General features: G+C 39.8%; 1 protein-coding gene across 14 annotated transcripts in view; it reads right to left on the bottom strand.

The window, feature by feature from the left end:
• The window catches only part of elna (elastin a), a 59,245-nt gene that overhangs the window by 19,565 nt on the left and 18,585 nt on the right, over positions 1–21,095 (bottom strand). For 13 of the 14 annotated variants that reach the window (XM_040131091.1, XM_040131095.1, XM_040131084.1 and 10 more), the window contains exons 2-9: positions 18,422–18,490; positions 17,389–17,436; positions 16,322–16,408; positions 15,754–15,780; positions 4,107–4,142; positions 3,853–3,903; positions 1,250–1,324; positions 748–822 (exon numbers count right to left, since the gene is read on the bottom strand). In XM_040131091.1, the coding sequence (XP_039987025.1) occupies positions 748–822; positions 1,250–1,324; positions 3,853–3,903; positions 4,107–4,142; positions 15,754–15,780; positions 16,322–16,408; positions 17,389–17,436; positions 18,422–18,490 (468 nt within the window). The remainder of the gene's footprint in view (positions 1–747; positions 823–1,249; positions 1,325–3,852; positions 3,904–4,106; positions 4,143–15,753; positions 15,781–16,321; positions 16,409–17,388; positions 17,437–18,421; positions 18,491–21,095) is intronic. The other variant, XM_040131083.1, reaches the window with a different exon arrangement.

Consider the following 21,095-nt stretch of genomic DNA (forward strand, 5'->3'; position numbering starts at 1 on the left):
CACTGGCGGAGCTGTTGCTGTGTTTGGCTTCACCTCTACAGATGAAAGGAGTTATATATGTTGGTGCTTCATCTGCATCTAGTTCTATTTCAGCAGGGGACAAAAAGGCAGAAATTACATTTAAACATAATGGGATAATTTCTTATGAGCTGCAATGACGTACCTGAGTCCACATGTGTTTTATAAATGAATTTGCTTTTATTATATATATATATATATATATATATATATATATATATATATATATATATATATATATATATATATATATATATATATAATCAGTTGAATCTTCTCTCTTACTAAATAGAGATCTTAGTATCGAATGCTGGATTTTTAAATTTTAATTCTTCGCTTCTTACTAGCACAGAAGAGATAATGTTTTGATGCTCTTAAAAAAATTCCTAAAGAAAGCATATTACAATATATGACAAGAACATACTGTATATAAGATTGACTTTATTTTAGCTGCAGTATGTATGTTTGAAAATGTAAGTAAAATCATATTGATGAAGCTCATTTAAACAAAGGGTTTATAATCTCACATGAAGAGAGCCAACATTAAAAAAGGAGAAAATTTGTAAAACACCATTATTTTGAAAACAATTCTTTTTTTTTTTTTTTTTTTTTTGCAAGGGCACCACCTCCCACATGCAATGGAAAATTAATTTGAAGTAACTCTGCTGCCTTGTGAACAACGTCCTGTCTGCTTTCAGCTTTATGAGTTAATTGTTGAGTCTACAAAACCTGGCACTTTAGCAGCTTTCTTTCCTGCGCCAACACCAGCCCCTCCTGGAAGGCCTGTCTGAGGAATAACAGGTACTGAAAAAAAAACAAACATAAAGTGTTACTTGGCTCATCAAGGGAGTATGACAAATAGACAGTGTGAAAAACACACATCTTTCTTGTCCAGGTGCTGAGTCCAAACCACTGAAGCTGTAAATCCTGCCTTCTAAGGAAACTGTTAAGACGTCTCTTTAAAATGATTAGTTTATTAAATTAGGAAAAGTACTGTCTGAAGCCCAGATTAGCTTTTTGTCAGAGAAATCAGTTCCACTCTACCTGACGAAGAGCCAATTTGGGCTCGAAATGTTGTACTTGGTACTTGGGAAGCAGAAATCACCGTGTCACTGTATGACACAGTACATAAACACAAGCTGTAGCTTACACAAGTTTAACTTTAAAAGCAGTGCAAAATAAAATAAAAATGAGAAAATGTGCAGAATGATGTGTTGCGTGTGTGACTTGCCTCCAGCGGGCACTACAGCTCCACTTCCTGGGCCTCCAGGAACTCCTCCTGTCCCAACCACAGGTCCTCCAGTGCCTGTTCGTACACAAAGTGCCCAGACATAAATATAAAATATAAATATACAATTTCGGGCTTGGGGTTAAACTCAAAATCAGTTGCACCAGAGTCATTTACACACTAATAAAAACCTTGCAACATAAGTATTCTATAGTTGTATATCACATCACCACTAGAGGGACCTGTGATACTGAAAAGGAGCAATGAGCAGTTATGTGGCTTGTGTCAGACCTCACCTCCTAACAGGGATCCAGGTCCTTAGACTAACCATTGGTATTGAGAGCAGCTAATCTGGCCCCACTAGTCTGTCATCACTGCATGATCAAAAGCAACATGGCTGAAGTTTAATCTAATCACGAGAGGCAGCCATCATGCATGGCATTTGCCTTGCATCAGCAAATGCCTCATTTCTTTGGCTATCCCCTGGTGGAGGAAATGAGCTGTCAGCTTCACTTGTGAGGGAGCCTGGCAGCAGAATAAAACAAATTCATTTATTTATTTAAACCCTTTTTTAATTTTTTAATCTTAAATTCCCCATACTTTGCTGGACAGACATTGCGTACTGCCTGTAAGTATGTGATCTGGGAGCTTTGGTGAAGAAAAGTTTGGCAAGGGAATGTTTTGTTTTATCTGTATATATCTGTGTCTGAATGTTTTGTTATATCCGTAACAGGTTTATAACAGGTTGTTATTTAGACTGTCATGAAATGAATACACACTGATTCTGTGAAGTGAAGTTTTGTCATTACCAACCAATACTTAGGAGTAGGCTCTTTGCCCTAGTACAGTCCTGAACATGCATGGTCCGCCCTGAACCCATGCTTAATCAGCCTTAAACAAAATCATGTGCACATACACAGCACAGACCTTAAGGCCACGCTAGGCTCTGCTGAAATTCAAACTGTCTGAGGTCTGCAGGTACATGATGAAAATGTACATGTGTTCGCCAAACACTGTTTTTCATACTGAGTTACCATTAATACGAAACATTTGCTTTGGCTTTCTCACAACATGCAAGCATGCAGAGCCTTCAAACGTCTGAAAACCTTCATGTCGGTATTCAGTATAGTTCAAGTCTGTACAGTAGTCTGTCATCAGGCCAAGAATCAGCTTACCTCCTCGTGGTAACAGATGGCCTCCTGCATCTGTGTTTAGAGCGACCAGAATTTCAGCGGCGTGCGTTAATATGAGAGATTTAGACAATAACCATTGAGGAACCTGATCAGAATTAATGTGCCCTTTCTGTTGCTTTCGTTGTTTCAGCACCGTTTTAATGACACATTGATACTCATAACTACTTCCTAAACCAGGTAGTAGGCGCTGGTAACTCAAGCTTCAAATTTGAATATTCAAACACTAGTATTTGAAATAAACCACACACAAGCACATTTAACATAAGGCAGAGATGATCTCTCTAAATAGTACACCACGGACATGCCACCTCTAGATGAATCTTTTACTGCAAGGCTAAATGTAAATATGAGAGCCAGACTTAGGAACCTTGAATTTGAGGCATTTTTCTGAAAGGCTGAAACTGAGAGTGGAAATCCACACAATTTCACTCCAGTCATAAAAAACAAACAACTCAAAACAAGCAAGTGGAACATAACCAGTGTCTCGTGCCAACAATCAATGTTCCATCATCATGTTTGATGACCGCCAGTTTCCATCACAGTCAGTGAGCCTTCAGCACTTGCACATTGTTTAGAAATCAAGGAAAAAGTGCTCCACAGCCTGTGATTTCTTCACTTGTCTTTGTGTGCAATGGAAGCATCCATAAACAAAAGATGGCTGGATTCAGACCTACAGCAAACAGCTGATGCACACATGCCTCTTACATTCTTTTTAAAAATAATAAGAGACAAACCAGCATCAAATGTTTGATTTTTTTTTCTGTGTTCTAGTGTAACTGATATCTTCAAAATCATAGTCTTTGACATTTAACAAATGATGTGATCAAATAAAGTGACATCTTTCTGGTTTATATAGTGTAAGTATACTCCAAGCAGCAAAGACCTTAAGAGAGGTCCACTTCACCAGAGGTACAAGTACACCAGGGAGACTGCCATAGAGTGACTGATGCTCAATACAGCCCCTTGTAATAAAAGTCACTCTGTGTTTTACAGTTAGGTGGTTGAAACCTGATCCTCATCATACAACGTTTAGATCTATAAAGTATGGGAACTGTATGAGATGGGATAGATCACATATGCATTAAAACTAATCATATGCCATCCAGTCATATACTCTACCTTTATTTATTAATGGAGTTATTCTCTCCCTTCCTTTGTAAGTTTCTGTGCTACTCACTTTATTTGGTTCCTTTGATTTGTTCTGTAATAAATATTTTAATGCACCTAAAACTGGACAAATATCAAGGCAGCTGGCATCTGGATAAAGAAAAACTGACATGTGAAAATGTGAAATTGCTTTAAAATTGTATTGCATATGCTAAAGTTGAAATTAAAATATAAGTTAAAAACAAACAAACAAACTACCCCTCCCCCCAAAAAAAGAAAAAAAACAAACAAAAACAGAAGCGATACCTCTTTTGGCAGCCTTCTGTCCAGCATAGCCACCAAAACCACCATAACCACCTAAATGAAAGAAAGAAGCAAATGTGAGCGTGACTTATATTGTAGTATAAACTTTCAAAAAAGACCTTTGTTATGAAACCTTATGAAATTGGTTTAAAATGTATATTATTATACTGAGAATATAATGTTCTAAACTGCTGTCATTTAAATGTCAAACATTTGTAGCGTGTAACACTTAATTGTCACACTCTACAAGTACTCACCTCCTCCAAGGACACCGACTCCTACATTGCCATAACCTGGGTGGAAAAGAAAATGATAGACAGGCCGAGTGGAGAGAGACAAATACAGTAAATTACAGATGGGGCAAGGAGAGTTAAAGAAAAGAAGCACAGCTTTCTTCATTGTCACTATAATGAGTTACTAGCAAATTATTCAGCAGTAGTTACCCTTCAATTGTTTCATCAAAACATTTTCAAGGACCTGCAAGTACTATAAAATGTAGATTAAAAAATAAAAGGACAGTACATGAAATATGACACAACCATGTGTGCTTAATTAAATGTGATTGAAAACACTCCCATTTATGTTTCTAGAGCCAAGGACTGCACCTTCGGCACAAGGGAAAGAGCTGACCCCCACTGACTAAGGAACATGATAGACAAAACATGATTGTCTTCTGGTTATGCTCTTTTCAAACCACTGGAGGTAGAAGTCTGTTCTTTGTGAGACTAAAACCCCAAACTAATCCATGGGCGGCAAAAGCTTTTGGCTTGACTTGATGCATGAATCAATTCATATCCCCAGCATTGGTCCTCTGCTTGTTGACAAGACCAAAAAATGCAAGAAGACAGGGAAATGGAAAAAGTGTGGAAAGGACATGGAATACAATGCTCACCACTTGCACATGGATTGAGAAAGATTGGAAGACCCTTAAAATTAAGAGCCTAAATGGGAAAATGGAGCCCACTGTACAGTCAATGTTCACGCTAACATTTAGGGAATATTAAAGTACATTATGTTATGTTATCTCTGCCATAAGTCTTCAAACATGTATATTTACAAGTGCCATTAGAAGTATTATAATTGGAAAATAGTTCTATCTGGAGGCTTGCAGTAGCTGGGTTTAGTGTAGTGAAAGTATGTCAAACCTCCAAATTAAACTTAAAAAAGGTAATACTTAATTTAATACATCCAGAAAACTCTACTTTCCTTTAATCTTATTTAACTTTGATTCATCTGGCTAAACTTAAAACATGCTACAGTTCAAGTGAGACACTTTACAAAGCAGTATAGGAAAAAAGTTTTAAAAAAGTAAGCGAAGGTGGGATATTATCCAAATCTAGGTTTATTAATTTGAACACAACTGCTAAAGTGATATATGCCTATTTTCTATGGCTAACATATGCGACTCTGTATGTTTATAACCTGTTGGTCACATGATTCTCAGGCTTGTAATCTCTTAGACTTGTATCAAAAGAAGCTCTGGGTTGAACAAGTTCCCCAATCAGAGACGAACATGCTGGAGTAATGACTGTTTTTGAAACAAGGGGAAATTTGAATGCTGCTAACAAGCTAGTCCCCTTAGGAAGTTGCTTTCATCAGTACTTGTAAGCCAAAGAATCTGGTGTGAGAACAACTAAGTATGGGAAACAAGCTGAACAAGGGAGAGAGAGACAGAGACACATTAGACCGGCGGGTTAGAGCTTGGAGTCAGTCCAGCAATCTGCAGAGTGCAGGTAATGATACTGATGAGGAGCAGGAATGTGCTGGAAGAGACGGAGAGAAAGATGGAAGTGTGTAGTTTCATGACCTAGTCAAAACAAATGTGGGCACTAGCCCTGCCAAGGGCTTGGCAAATGGACTAAGCATTCAGTGCGAGCCCAGACACTAAGCTAAGCGTTCTTGTAATAATCCATCTTCTTCAAAGTTTTCAGCTCGATTCTCCTCAATTGCTCAACCATCCCCAGACACACCTTGAAGTAATAACAGAAGTAATCAGTTCTTATATAAATCAGACTGATCAAGGGCTTTCCCTTTCCCAGTGTCACTTGCACTAACACAAGGAATCTGTATCATTTGTAACATTTTTATCAGTGGGATACGCATACCAAAAAAACGTCAAGGAATTGACAGTAAATTGAGTTGCAAGATATGTGGAACATTGCTGATGCCTAAAACCCTTAAAATGACTAAGTCTGGCTTGAAATGTTTAAAACTGTACTGTCTGGTCTAGCCTCCAGATCACAGACTGCCTCATTGGCCACTCTGAAGTCTATATGACTGTCAGCATGAGTGCTGGAAATATACAGCACAGTCTGTGCAACAGAGAGATTACACATGTCAACAGAGGAGAAACATCAAAAGACAGTGAAGAAAGACAGAACTGTGGAGACATTTAACTTATTCATCAATCACATGGCGCACCTGTGCTAACATGTGCATGACCCAACGTGACTCTGGCAGCCGTGCTCAGGGTTGACCACCACCTGCCTCATTGGGCTCAGCTCTCTGATTTGAGATCAGGAGACAAAATGCAGACACCAAGAAGTCAGCCTGAGAGAGTGTGTGTGTGTATGTGTGCGCGTGTGTGTGTTTGTGACCATGAGTACAGGCCTTGGGCAGACATGAGGTTTAGACAAGGAAGAAAGGAAAAGACACTTAATTTGGACACTGGGAAAATAAAATGCTCTCAAGTGGAAAAAAAATACTACCCTAGAGGTTGTGTATTTTCAAGGTCAAAGTGAGAGGACATGCAAAAACAAAATCTGGGCCTTTGTCGGTTTGGCATCCATCCAATGATTGTGTTTTTGGGTGGTAGGTAAGGAGATGGTAGGTAAAGTTTTTGTATAAAACCTCTCTGTTTAGCCATATTTACACCATCCTTTCAGCTCAAGTAAGCATGCTTTTGTTGGACTACCATCATTGTAGTATGTCAGCTCACACAAATAGTCCTGTTTTAGCTAACACCATATTGGAAGTCTACACCAATGTTGTTTGTTGTCATGACCAACACAAATGGAAAGTTTGTGACATGACCCTGATATCTAATCGTCACTTTTCTTTGGTTCTGCTCCCAGTATTTAGTTGGTTGCTGACAAGCTGAAGGATTTCCGAACACTAATGTAGTGGCTAATTTTTCTCGGTGACCCTCAAGGCATAGTGGGAAGCCTGAGAGACCACTTGAAACCCAAACTGCCTTTGGACCTTGGACAAAGGAACCCTACAAAAGGTCAGCACTCTAATACAAGATGGAAGGGACAGAAACCCAATACTACACAGGAGGGAGTACTGGGGGCCAAGGAAATTGGAACGTCAGTGATGCAGTACCACAACGCATCATAGTTTCCTCCTATTGGATTTATAAAAAAAACAGTGTGATAGAAACATGGTTTACTAGCCAGTTTCCTTTCAGAAATGACCACTGGCTTTCACAGCTTTGCAGGGACAAGTGCACCAACAGGTTGTTGAGGTGAAATTTGGGATGGTGTGGCAGCAAATAATTGAGCATCGCAACAACGGTGATTAATTTGTGTAGGAAAAAGTAATGGAAGGAATTCAAAAGAATAAAAATCTGACGAGGGACAAGCTGCCATATTCACTGCCTCCTGCTGCACCATGTCATGTGTATTGGTATTTCAAATGAAGACTGAAACTGGAATAAAACTGGCCAGACAGCATTGCTATTTCTTTCAGTCACCAATCAAGTTCTCAAACTCAGGTTCAGTACAAGTGATGGATATGAGCCAGTGTGAACAGGAATATCTGGTTTCAATCTCACCACTGAAATGTATTGCTCATTCTCCATTGGGGTTAGGTAAAGTAATCCTCTGTTTTAGAACCAGAGGAATACAAGAGACATTAATCAAAACACCGTCTTCGGCTCTCTGTCTATTTCTCTTGCTCTTGTTCGCCCCGATTATTTATCATTTTATCTTTTCTCTTGCTCTTTCTCCTCCAAATGGTGTCTAAGAGATTTCAATTGATCAGATGCAAGGTGTTAATGGCGGCAATAAGAGGAAGCCAAACGTGGGAAGTGAAAGATTGATTTGCTCGCTCCTTTCCATCTCCTCCCTTTTCCTCCCTGTCTCCCCTTCTCTCTACTTTGTGAAACAGCTGGGCCTGGTGAAGGGTTTAATTTAAGAGAGCAAAGAATTCCATGGCAGAAATCCACTGAAACTGACGGCAGACGCTCGGAAAGCAGAGTTTGGAGCTGGAGCTCTGGTATGTCCAGGGAATTTTTTGCAACTTGTTTTTCATTGTATTCTTTGTTTTAGCTCATATTTAATCAGGCAAGTGGTCTGAGAACAAATGTTTGTTCACTGAAAAGCCAGGGGAGAAGATTACAACTCACATGTTTCTTTAATAGTTTGTTTGGGTTGGAAACCAGTGTTGATGTCTAAAAATGACAGGAGGGTCACAGAAGAATAATAATTGTGAGTCTTGCATCAAGAAAAACACTGGATTTGCTGTAAAATGATCAAAGATTATACTATCAACATACAAAGAGTAAAGGATAATTGCAAGAAGCACAGAGGCGTGCTATGGCAAAATTTCATTAATGTGATGGAAAATCTTGATGATAATTCCACCTTCAACAGCTCTCTAGGGGGCTCCCCTGAGAATCAGCATTTTATTGTGATTGAAAGGTAGATTATGTTCTTCGGCTGTGGTCCGCTATAAATTTCCACTTTGAAAGCTAAGCCCATCATTATATCCTTCACTGTCATGACACGAGATTTTTATCAGTATCAAATTATCACTGTTCCACTTCCAAGTTGGTGGATAGATTGCATTCTTACGAGGTGACGCAGGACAAGCTGGATGAAAGCAGACTGATGCAAGGTGCTGTACTGATTCCAGATTGCGTGAGACAAGTGGACACACCGAAGCCCCCCCCCCAACCACCAACTCACTCTCCTGTGACCTCCCATCCTACTTGTCACTTCCAGGTTCTCTGTGCTGTCAATCATGGGCACCAAGCCATGAGACGCAGGACTAGTCACATATTGGACTAATTAAGGATTCATACAGTCAGACCACTACACACAAACACCCTCTCTCGCTGGCTGGTGTGAGCCAGCCGTCTTTGGCGGCAAGCCGTTTATTGTTTTCCTTTTCCTTTTCCATGGAGTCACTGACACCATCAATGAAACATCCCAAAGCCTCAGCGTCCCTCTTTGCCAGATGACCCCAAGTACAGAACTGTCAGACGTCCTACAGACAAACAGGGAAAGGGTCTACGGTTGCCTCATTCTCTAACATCTTTCCTTTTGGGGCACTGTCCAGGTCAAAATCAGTTTAATAAAACTGGACTTCCAAACTTCTTTGTTAGTGTAGTTACTCATTCTTGCTATGAGTGGTCATTTTTTACCAGTGTATGGGACAGATGCGTCATACTAGAACGAGAAGCTCTGTTTCACTATGTGGTAAGCACATAAATTGATGAAACAACTTACTTACAACAAGTTACTGCCCAACTTTGGAGGGTCTCACCAACCAACGCACTTGGGCATCAGAACACACACATCATCTCTGAGGCATTGAGCAATTCTTACAAATGGCTCCAAAATGACGGCAACTGTAAAAATCACCATTACATGGATTACAAATGTTGCCTACGTGACAAACAGGGCTGCCTTGCCCAGTGACATCCACGGCTGTCTGACTTCACCAGCCTAATTCCTTGTGAGTCTCTCACCTCCACAAACACAAGGTTGATTTCAAATACATCTGAGCGAAAGACCATTACCGCTGTCCCTTAATTCAAAATGTGCTAATTTGTACACCATGCGTTACACCATATCCACTGAGTTTGTGATGTAATTGTTTATGTTACAAGTCATACAGAGCAGAACACGCTATGCTATAAGCTTTCAAATTGACCCAAAAATTCTACCTTTAGCCTGTTTCTGTGAGAGTTGAGAGCCTCTGCTCTTCTACTTTTTATCAACTTCTAAAGAAATTTAACAGCTGCTCTTCCAACACTGAGCCCTTGAATATGTCTGAAGAGTATCCCCAACCCAGAGCTCATACCATTGCCCATTTTAGCTTGGAAGACTCGCTTACAGCATGTATGCTAAAGGCATGAAGACAAGGTAGAAACACACTGCAAGCATCAAGAGTATACACTGCAAGCAGTTTTACAAATTTTGTAAAATTGCTAATTTCTGATCAGTATGTTCCATGTCTAGAGAAGTTCAATTATGCAAATAACACCAATCAGCCACAGCATTAAAGCAAGTTACCAGTTACTGGTTTGTGAATGAATTGTGTGTGTATGTATAAATATACACACACAATACACACACACACACACACACACACACACACACACACACACACACACAATGTTGTTTTTAATGTTGTGGATGATCGGTGTATGCATAGGGCAAGAAAACCAGTCACAAAACGCGGCCTGTGGCCATGGTATGTTAAGTTGGCCAAGTGTGTTTTCTCTCCCAGACGGTGCACATATGAATCTAACTGCTATTCCACTGAATACTTTTCTGACAGTGAGACTAGTGTTCGACAGGTTGGCGCAAAACACGCAAACTTAAACACTGACGTTAGATTCAATGAGTCGACCTCAAAAGCACTTTCCAAGTTCCTCTGTCACTTTAAAAGCTGTGATCATTGTGCAGCCACCTGAGGCATTTCACAATGACAAACATACTGCATGAGATGCTCTACAAAGAACAATTATGAGAGATAAATTGTATCATTGACAGTGGAAAGCTGTTTATCCAATTGTACATTACATGTATGCAGAGGTACTGCTACATGGGCTAACACATCGGGATATCTATAAGAGCCAAAGCTGAAGTCATTTAAAAACAATTCATCTTCACAAGTCATTTAGACCAGCACTGCGACTTTACAAGTTCAGAGAAATAATTTCTAAACACGAGCATTATAAAAAAATAATAATACAAGAGTAAGTAAGGACACCTTTTGCACTGACTATTTCAGCAATGTTATAATACTGCCATGCCATTATACCTTCATGTACCTTCTATCCCTGGCGTTGCACATTTTAATCAGCTACAGCTATGCTCACCCAATGTGGAACACATGCTGTATAATCAACTTACATAATAATCTCTCGTACATGGACCTCTCAACTCTTCTAGTAATTCAGAAAACATCACTGTAATTGCTTAGTCAGCCACAAATACACAAATTATGTCCTCTGATCTAACCAACCGGTGAACTGTCTTCAATGACTCTTAGAGAAATAAGAGCAAGAAATATAGTGGTCCGTGCTCCAGACCTGCTGGCAAACAGAGCAGGGTAGAAGGTATGAGAGCATGCCAAGGGATTGCTCATCAACCAACACAGTGAACATGGAAAAAACTACATTGGTGGTAACATGCTCACTAGAGAACAACCGTATAATCATGACACAGAATAGGCTATTGACAGGCCGGGGAGCTGTTACTGAGTCATACTGAGAGCATTGGTTCAATGTGGGGGACAATATCAAAATTAGAAAGTGTAATGTGTGGTATGCGTGACTTATTAGACACCAATGAAAACTAATAAAGCCCTATCTTATCATGATTTACTCTGATATGAATTTAATTCTCGAGATGAATGACCGAAATTATTGTGGACGTGAACAATAACATCTGGTGACATCATACAAGAAAAATTGTTTGGGAAGCAAAAGCATTTCCAATGTGGACAAACAAGCCTTGTTGGCCTTGTGTATACTGGGTGGGCTTAGACGAGCGCGGGGGCAGTGTGTGTCTGATATAAAAAAGTTTCCTCTGCAGACAGTTTGCATTCCAAGATACTAAAAGCTTGGCAAAGGGACTTGGTGTAAGAAATATTGAGGAGAGGGAGAAGAAAGTTAAGGAAAGTTAGATGGGTAAGAATAGAGGAAAGGGCCATCTCTCAGGCTGTGTCTGAACAAGCAGCACTTAATTTATGGTGTGTGTCTGTGTGCTGGAAGGGATAATGTATGTCCCCACACCAATGTCAGGATAAATATTAAGTATTTATGTGTGTGTGTGTGTGTGTGTGTGTGTGTGTGTGTGTGTGTGTGTGTGTGTGTGTGTGTGTGTGTGTGTGTGTGTGTGTGTGTGTGTGTGTTTGTGTGTGCGCACGCACATTTGCTCACTTAGTTATTACAAACATATGAAGACTATAAACATATTTACATACACTCATGGCCATGCACATTCACATGCAGATGCTTCCAGTCTCTCACAGCTCAGAGGACAGGTCTGGTCTCCAGTAATGAAAAACACATGTGCTCCAGGAGACTGAACCTCCTCCAAGTTCATCTTCTTTTGGCTAAACACTTTCATACTCACTTCAATCTATCAGTCTACTTTCCTTCAGCAAGCTCTCTAAGCATGTATGTTGCATGAATGAATGTGTATAAAATGTTTTGTGTGTGTGTGTGCTGGTGAATGATGGTGTATGCGTATGACATATATATGGTATGTTCACAAGAGTTATCAGTCCTTTCCATCCTCCTTGCTTCACGCTGTGTCTTCCCCGTCCTCCCCATGTCTATTCTATCTTTCCGCATTTCTGCCTTTCCTCTACTCTTAAGGACACTTAGTGCCTCTTCAAACAATGACCCTGATATGAACCAGAGGGTTCGAAGATGAACCAAAAGAATCAGGTGTATAGATGGACCTTGCAGGAAGATACACATAAAATTCAAAATGATCCAAAGTTTGTAGTTTAAAATGAGTGGGTGGATGGTAACTGCATGCGAGCAATACTTCAAGCAACAGCCTTAAAGTGAGTGCCATCATCAAAACAGAGTGTTGGCTACAGGCTGAGAAAACTTAAACCCACATATGTATGGTCTGCAATCAGAAGCTACAACTCTCCGTTCTACTGCAGGTTGGATCCAAGATTTCAGAACGCTGTCAAAACCAATTCACAGAGACATGTTGCTGCATTTACCAGTGTAATCCATCATCTTAAATTACACGTGTATTGCAGTTTGTTCAAGCATGATTTTATCTTGCATCTGATTGTTTGGACTATTTTCGCTATTCTTCCATTACTTCAAATTGTTATGTTTATTCAGTGGCAATTAAGAGCAAAAATAAAGGTGAGGTAAGGCTCATATTAGACGGGCTCACAATATCAATTTTCTTCGGGGTTTTGGTTAGCTGGTCGTGGGCTGAGCATTGAGGGTCAGCTTTGTTGAGCTACTGTTGGACCAACAGAGAGCCCTCACCTTTTTGCCTCCTTGTCTTTTTCAGAAAAACTTTTTAGCCAACTAATTTCAGATTTGTTTCCTTTTGGAGCAACCCGAAACAACGAAACAAGTACTTGAACGCCTCTGACAAACACCGTTTATACTGGCCGCTCGAGCGGTCGAGCTAGCTGCTGCTGATGCCAACTCGAGGGAAGCCCCAAACAACCCACTGCCAGCCAGCCTTCAATTTCTTTTCTTTAGTCATTTCTATTTTCTTTAATTTACACCTCCCACATAATTCATGCACTTAGACACTAATAAGGAGCTAAGTGCTAGCCATGCTTCTAATATGTAGTCATGAAGACCCTCACTGAAAATGGGGATGGGAAAAATACTTCATCTATATACTATATGATATCGATAATATAGCCAGAGAAATGCTAAATGAAATTGCTTACAGATTCTGACTGCTCATATACAGCAATCTTTCTTTGCTCTAAGATTAATATAGTGTTGTATGACATTGCTATCATCAGTTTTCAGACAGTGAGAAAAAAGGCTGAACAGACAACATGTTGTCTACAATTTGTATTGCTCTTGGAGAGTCGACTGGCAAGATAAGCATGGACACATACTGTAGATATCTCACCCAGACACATTCCCTCTCAACCTAAACAGGACTGTTGTACAACAAAACTACACCCACAGGAAAAACAGTAACCTCGATGTTTTCTTGTTAACTCCCTTCACACTGCCTGAAAGTGACAAGAGGCTAGCATACGAAAGCCGAGTTCTGGCCATCACACCGTGAGGATTGAATCCACCTTTGCTCGAGGGGACACAGGCAAGCAGACGGTCATCAACAGCTGTTCATAAAAAGAGAGTTCCTCTTTCCAGCTTTCATTGTGTCATCAACGCGGGATGCTGACAGGCTGCTCAATTAGTGTAACATTTACAAGGTCTTGCATGAGCTACGCTGCAAATCACTGCAGTCACGCTACTCACATAGCCAGCTGCTGTTCTCCATTACTGGCCAAGCAAGGTGCGTATCTGGGGAATGCAATGTCACTGCTTGGCTTCCACATAAGAATGAACGGCAGCTCTCTTGATATTTGTTGGCACTTGTGTCTCTTTAGCAACAGAATCCTGCTTTATATATTAATGGTTAATAAAAAAGGGTCAATGATTTTTCATACGCTGACAGCAAATAATTTCGTCTGGCATGTTTTCCGTGGCACAAGCCAAACACATTGCTAACTGATGCCGATGGTTTCAACCTGCCATTGTGTGAGGCTTACCTACCAGCTTCAGGCAATACTCTTCTGATGGAATGGAAATTGCTGATATGAAAAGTCACCGCTGGTGCAAACCAACATTCAGGGATTACTGAACACAATTACAGTCATGAAGTGGAACATATTACAACCCCTCTCCTTTCATTTAAAAAATTTATAGAACCTTAGCTGACCCCTGGCTGTTCACACTGTGTTAAATGTTTTAATGTTAATTCTTTTTTCCATACAACAGAGATTAGTATGGAATGTAGGAAGGAGCACCTGGACCCAAATTTTAAAAAACATAAGGAGCTGCTTTTAACATAGGTTTCTTCCCCTTTTCTCAGTAACGTAATTTCTGCCATGTACACCTGGTGAGGGCGAAAGAACTTGAATGCATACAAAAGCTAGGGCAATATTTCCCGAGTAATGCTCTGCTTAGCCCGGCCAAAATCAACTCTCACCAAATACTGGATATTAGGTCATTTTCACAAATTGGCTCTCCAGTAACTCTTGTTTGTGGATGGGGGTATGGCACTCCACAGGGACCCCTCTGTAACAGGCTGCATGAGTTATCAGGACTATAAGACGATTACTTGGTTCCTTATCTTTCTAAACACATAGAGGTAAGCTGAGATTGTATCAGCAGTGCTTACGGAAATTAAATGATGACTAAACATTGCTAAGGCATCAATGCAGCGCAGACTGAAATCCAGCAAAGGAAAATATTTACTGTACGGTATCGGAGAGAAAGGTTGTGGTAAATTTCAACTCGGAAGTTTCCAGATATTGTAAGGGTCTAACATTAAAATAACATTAATCAGTGCTCTGGCACCATTGTTTGGCAGGCATTGATGGCCGTTTGCACTGTGCCAATCATCACTCCGAAATACAGCAGAGGTGTAGGAGTGGTGGAATCTTTGTATGGTCCCACCTAGACAGGATGCCCTAGACAGATGCCAAGCCAGTGTAAACCAACCCTGACAAAAACACAGGGGTGATAAGGAAAACCTGCTGACAACCAATCAAAAGACTGTTTCTCTTTAGCCATTGCTCTCCATCTGTGCAGGTCTCTCTTTACTGTTGGTGTGCGGGTGTTATACAGTCTATACATTAACCTACTTTATCCACCCCATAACAATACACTCTCTTTCCTTCCTTTCAAGGTGCTTCAACATTATATGTAATGCAGAGGAATTTTCCATGCTGTAATCACAAGAAATCTTTTCGACTCTATCACAGTATTGCTTTACAGCATTACTGGGTAATGTAAACTGAGTAAGACCACATTGCATCTTCAAAATATTTCATAAAACTTTAAATTGCTAATTTTTTTCACAAGATAATTTGGATATATTTACATACTATTTTAATGTATAGTATGTACATGCAACATAAAATCTGCCCATTCTATTACTTTACATCAGTTTCCACAAAACAGAATAATGTGTAAATGCTCCAACTTACCTGGTTTAGGGGCCTTTCCACCTGGTCCTGTGTGTGAAAAGTGAAAAGTGAAAAGATGAAGATGTATGAGAGGCTTAACTTTTGCCTTGTAATATCAAAATAGACCTATGAGCATGCGCTACAGCTACAGTTTTAGACAGTTTTCAACTTTTCAAACATTATGAAATAGACAGCTACAATTTTTTTTAATATTTCTTTTTTCTGCATTGTCATCTTTATTGGACAGTTGATAGTGAAGCTGAGACAGGACACAAGGGGGAAAGAGGGAGATTATGACATGCAACAAAGGTCCCCTGACAGAATCGAACCATGGACGTTGTGGTTCTGTGGCATGCAATGTAACAATTTGACTGCCAGGCCGCTCCAACAACTACATTTTTTTTTTTTCAAATGCTTGTCTTTCTCTTTAAGAGGCATTCATGCCTGTTTTCAGTTAATGATATTAAGATGCTGAAATAAAGCAGCTGGCATAAGGATAGCGACAGCAGCTCCTCAAGGCAGCTGTACGCTGTTTGGCTATACCAAAAAAAAAGTGTCTTTTATGGGGTTTTTTTTAAAATCTTCATACCTGCAATGCCCAAGCCACCAGGCACAACACCCCCTGGCTGCAAACCACCTGGGCCCACACCATGGCCTCCACCTCCATAACCTCCTACTGTAAGGGATAAAAAGAGACAGGTATGATCGTGATCAATACTGCCATCACCATTATTGTTGTCAACATTTATCAGCATTATTGGCTAACAGTGTTAAGGTCATGTCATCCTGTCCTTATCGTCATCATGCATTTTTAAGCTCATGACTGAGGTTGAAATGTGTAACAAGCCTCACTTAGCACTTAAATACGACTCACAAATATCCAATTAACAACTTTCAACTCACGGTATAAAAATATCACAGTTCAAAAGTCTCATCACGTATGTTCTTCCTGCAGTCATGGCTTTAGTACTCCTAGCTTAACATAAAAAGGCACACAGGCTCAAACTTATTCAGCAAATGGGAGCTGAGGCTGTGCCAGGACACTGGCTATGGTTGGTGAACTGCTGCTAAAGTGGATCTGCTATGGATGTGTGAAAAGACAAATACCACGTAGAATATCTGTGGCTGTGCATTAAGCCCAATGGAGGAAATGGCCATTTGAACAAACGATCAGAACCCTGAGAAAGCAACACTGCTGTCATGACTGAGAGAATACTACATGGAAAAGATTTCATTTATAAGGAGTTATTGCAAACATTTCACAGATAACCCTCTGCATTTAATTTCAGATCAGTCTGGAATAAATATAAGGAAATAATGAAAGGACCAACTTAAATAAATTACTGAAAGAATTCATTAATAATCATAAAGCAATGAGTTAAACCAAGCATTTAGTTTATCATAAAATCACACCAGTAAATCCACAAATCAGGTATCAAGTGATGATGAGGTTAAAGTCATTTTTGCAAAAATTGACTGATTTCTAAATATTTTACAAGATCATTTACTCCATAAAAAACAAATAGTTTTAGTTTCTTGTGTCCAAATCACTGACACATTAGTGCATGAACCAATTCGTGGTAAACCAGATGTGATTATTAAAATGAATTTTATATATGGGGAAAAAATCATAACTCTAATGTCTCCTCTACTCACCTGCAGCTTTAGCTGGTTTATAGCCCACGGGGACTCCTCCAGCAGACCCTAGTAAAACAACAATCATGCAAAGTATTGATTTATGATATGCCTACATGTAGTGATGTAATGGACAGTTTTTTTAGCCCCCCAAGTCATCATTAAACCAGCTTACTTTCGTCCTGCTTTCTCTCAGGACACCAGGAGAGCGTGTTGTGACATCTTGTGTCATTTTATATCCGGTATGTATGCACATATGTAAGTTTTTATGTCACGATGGAGAAGGGGTCCACACAGACATTTTGAGTGGTTCAAAATCTATGCTGTATTTTTTTTTTAATGTGACTACACTGTAAATAAAAGCACTGAGATATGCTGTACACCATGCATGCACATATTTGTGTATGTTTACTTAATCATTTTTACGGGAAACTGGCGCTCCTCTAGTTGTTGGGAAAAGGCAACGTTGACAGTAAGAGTGCAGCATGATTACACTGCAGAGGTCAACAAAAAATCAGCTATAAGAAAATGCACAATTTCACAGATATAGAACTTTATGCACAATAGTTTTGATGTTGTCATGCCGTATATATACTGTATATATACACCATTCAAACACCCTAAAACCAGTAACTGGTTTTAATGTTGTAGCTGATCGGTGTAGAGCATGCAAGGAACAGTAACAATCCCTTGATGTGAAGGAAGGAAGGCGTAGGAAGTTGTCATATCCTTGCTGTTTTTGAGTTGGCCTTACTGTGAAGGTTAGGCTTTAATGTAATACAGTATCGCAGGAAGGAAGGACTTCCTATTATCTATTAAACACATATTACTACATATTAACTACAAATTTTCCATTTCTACATGGTTTGTAAGTATCTTTATTTTTAGTTCAATTTCAGGTTCACATTTAATTTCTTTTCATACCACTGTTTTGTTTTAGTAAAACCTTTCATTATAATACCACTGCTAATGATAAACAGACTGTTTTTGTTGTAGCTGTGTTCTGGATTATTTTTGTTTAAACCGTCAAGACAGTCATTGGAGGCTCTGTTACCTGGAAAGAATCCAGTTCTTGTTCCAATGCCTCCCACTCCAATGCCAGCACCAGGTGGTACATACACACCTGGCACACAAAACAGAAAAAGCAAAAGGTCATCACCAACGTATGACACTAGCCAAAACAAGTTTCAGGCATCAGTGTTTTTTAATTCAACGCCTGTAACAGTATTGACAATGACCCCATGTATTGGACAAACATTCTCATACATTCATCATCTGCGATCCAGACAGCACAACTGAAAACTGTCCTTGGCATACACATTTGCCCCAGGTCATAGCAGTAATGGGTCACACAGTGAAGCCTGAACACAGCAACTCCAGCCAGCGCCAAAGTGAAACCAAAGGGGGGAAAAAAGAAAACTTTATAGGCTTAATCAGGAAACTATTCCAATTGTTTTTATTCTGATGAGGTATTGCAATTGGAAATCTACTTTCAGAAAGCTGTTGCAGCAATGTGGACAACGTCATCCCCCACCGATATCCCCTAGCCTCATTTCTAGACCGATTTCTGGCTGCAACCGAGAGTAACTCCTGAGACGGTCGTTCTGGATCCCAGACATGGTGGCCTCATGTGTACAAGGAAAAACAACAGAATAAAAGAAAGAATGAAAGGGAGGATGAAAAAATGACTCCAGTTGTTCTGGGATGACTAACAACTAAATCCAACGGGACCGGTGAGCTAAGGCAAAAATTACAAAGTTACATTTTTTGAAGGGGAAAACCTGGTTTATATCACTAATATCAGGAGATTAGGAGGGGGCAGGACCACGATGATTATGTTTAATGGTTCTTACATGTATTGGGAGGCAAATTAATTTAAACCACATGTCAAAGACGTTCATGTGTTTATTAGCAAATACTGTGCGAACACTACGCTTTTAGTTCTGTCCACTGAGTGTGGCCATTAGGGGAAGAACATTACAAGGTATTACTGTCAAATCTAGCTCAATGAAAATTCATGACACATGCCACTGAAAAGGCCTTTTCACGAACAAGTTGTGACATATTTATTGGGTTTGTGCCACAATAACATCAGTATTCTTTCTATAGTACAGCCGAGGTTAAGTAAATGAGCAGTCAGCGCCAATCAGTGGGGGAAACCAGTGACGTACAAAATCCAGAAACATACTGTAAAAATCGACTGATGTATCGGTTTATCAAGATATTGTAACATATACAGGATACTCATAATATTGGAGAATGAAAAACGTGAGGGATGACTGGATGCCAAAGAAAATGAGCCATGAAGTATGATATTTTTCTGTCATGCCTTCATTTTGGATGAAAAGTTAAGAAAATCTGAAAGTCTACGCTGCAGAATCTACAAGTGTTGATATAACCGTGAGTTATTTATGTTGAAGTTAGCAAGGACAACATTGTCATATTAACTTAGATATTCCAAAAGTGCACTCAAAATCTGATTGGAACCGGTTAAAAAACCTCCGTCTGTTTTTGTTTAAGAAAAAAAAAAATCTTTTCTTGACCAGAAATGGTCATGTGCAATGCAGGAGAATTTGCCATATCTTGTGTTTGTTTTCAGTGCCAGTGTGAATAGGAACAGATATTGTTCTCCATGACCTCGTGAACGAATAAATGGACAGAGGAGAGGGCGGCTGCCTTTTAACTCATCCTGACTGGAAAGATCAGGGAGCTGGATGATGGTAGAACTGATCACATTTCTTGAGGTTTGGCCTTGTAATACCGAAGACTGACTGAAAGAAACTCAAGTCCTGCAGGCTCAAATAAACATGAGGAATAAATAATAATGTCCGGGGTACTGTATGGCATTATCAAATGGCTAATCAATGCACGTAATGTGTGTGTCTGTCAGTGTGCCCATGCCATTGGGTCCATGGCAGAGATCTTAGGTGCAGGCACCACACGACGGGGGTTTAGTGATTGTTCTTAACTCTGCTCCTTCATTTCGCAATCAAAAGGAGGATTTCCTGTCTCGGCAGGGCAAGCGAGGCATGAGGGAGTGTGCGTCTGCTCCAGTTTTCCTTTTGCTTAGAATCTCATCATGCTACTGTACCACTTTTTACAGAGTGCATTAGGTTCACTGTGGCCGCGTGTCCAAATAAGGCACAAACTGACCTCTGCCAAGTGACATGACCTACCTCAATAAATCTGAAGAGTTCTTCTTGATTGTCCTAATTATCGTCATCATCATCATGCGCTTACGTTCCTTGTGAACTAAGCCAGGTCAAGGAAATGTGCTGGAATGTGTGTGAAGGACAAGATTGACTTGTAGAGCACAAGGGATTAGACGAGAAAGAATTTATTTCACAGCTGACTCCAGTCAAGAGTTTGTCCAGAGTTTTTGTGATATGATTAATGTTGGTGAATAAAAAACAAAGAACTGCGTTCCGCCACCTTCAATTATTAAGTAAATAAATTGGAATGACTGGACATTGGGCTGGACAAATCCTGGTGGCCCACCGCAATGGTGACCTGCCAAATTCCACTTTAACCCCTGCTTACGACTATATTATTCAGCTTGGGGCAGTTTAATTTCACTAGCACAGAGAAAGAAATGTGAGAGAATTTTACAACTTAAGACAAAAACATGTGTAAAAGGCAAGACAGGGAAGCATCATAACTTACTGCCTGTTACAGGCTGCAGCAAGTGATAAGCCTTCTTGTTATCAGTTAAATTCAATGAATGTTGT

The sequence above is a fragment of the Xiphias gladius genome, chromosome 7 (assembly GCF_016859285.1).
Source record: "Xiphias gladius isolate SHS-SW01 ecotype Sanya breed wild chromosome 7, ASM1685928v1, whole genome shotgun sequence".
Lineage (NCBI taxonomy): Eukaryota > Metazoa > Chordata > Actinopteri > Istiophoriformes > Xiphiidae > Xiphias > Xiphias gladius.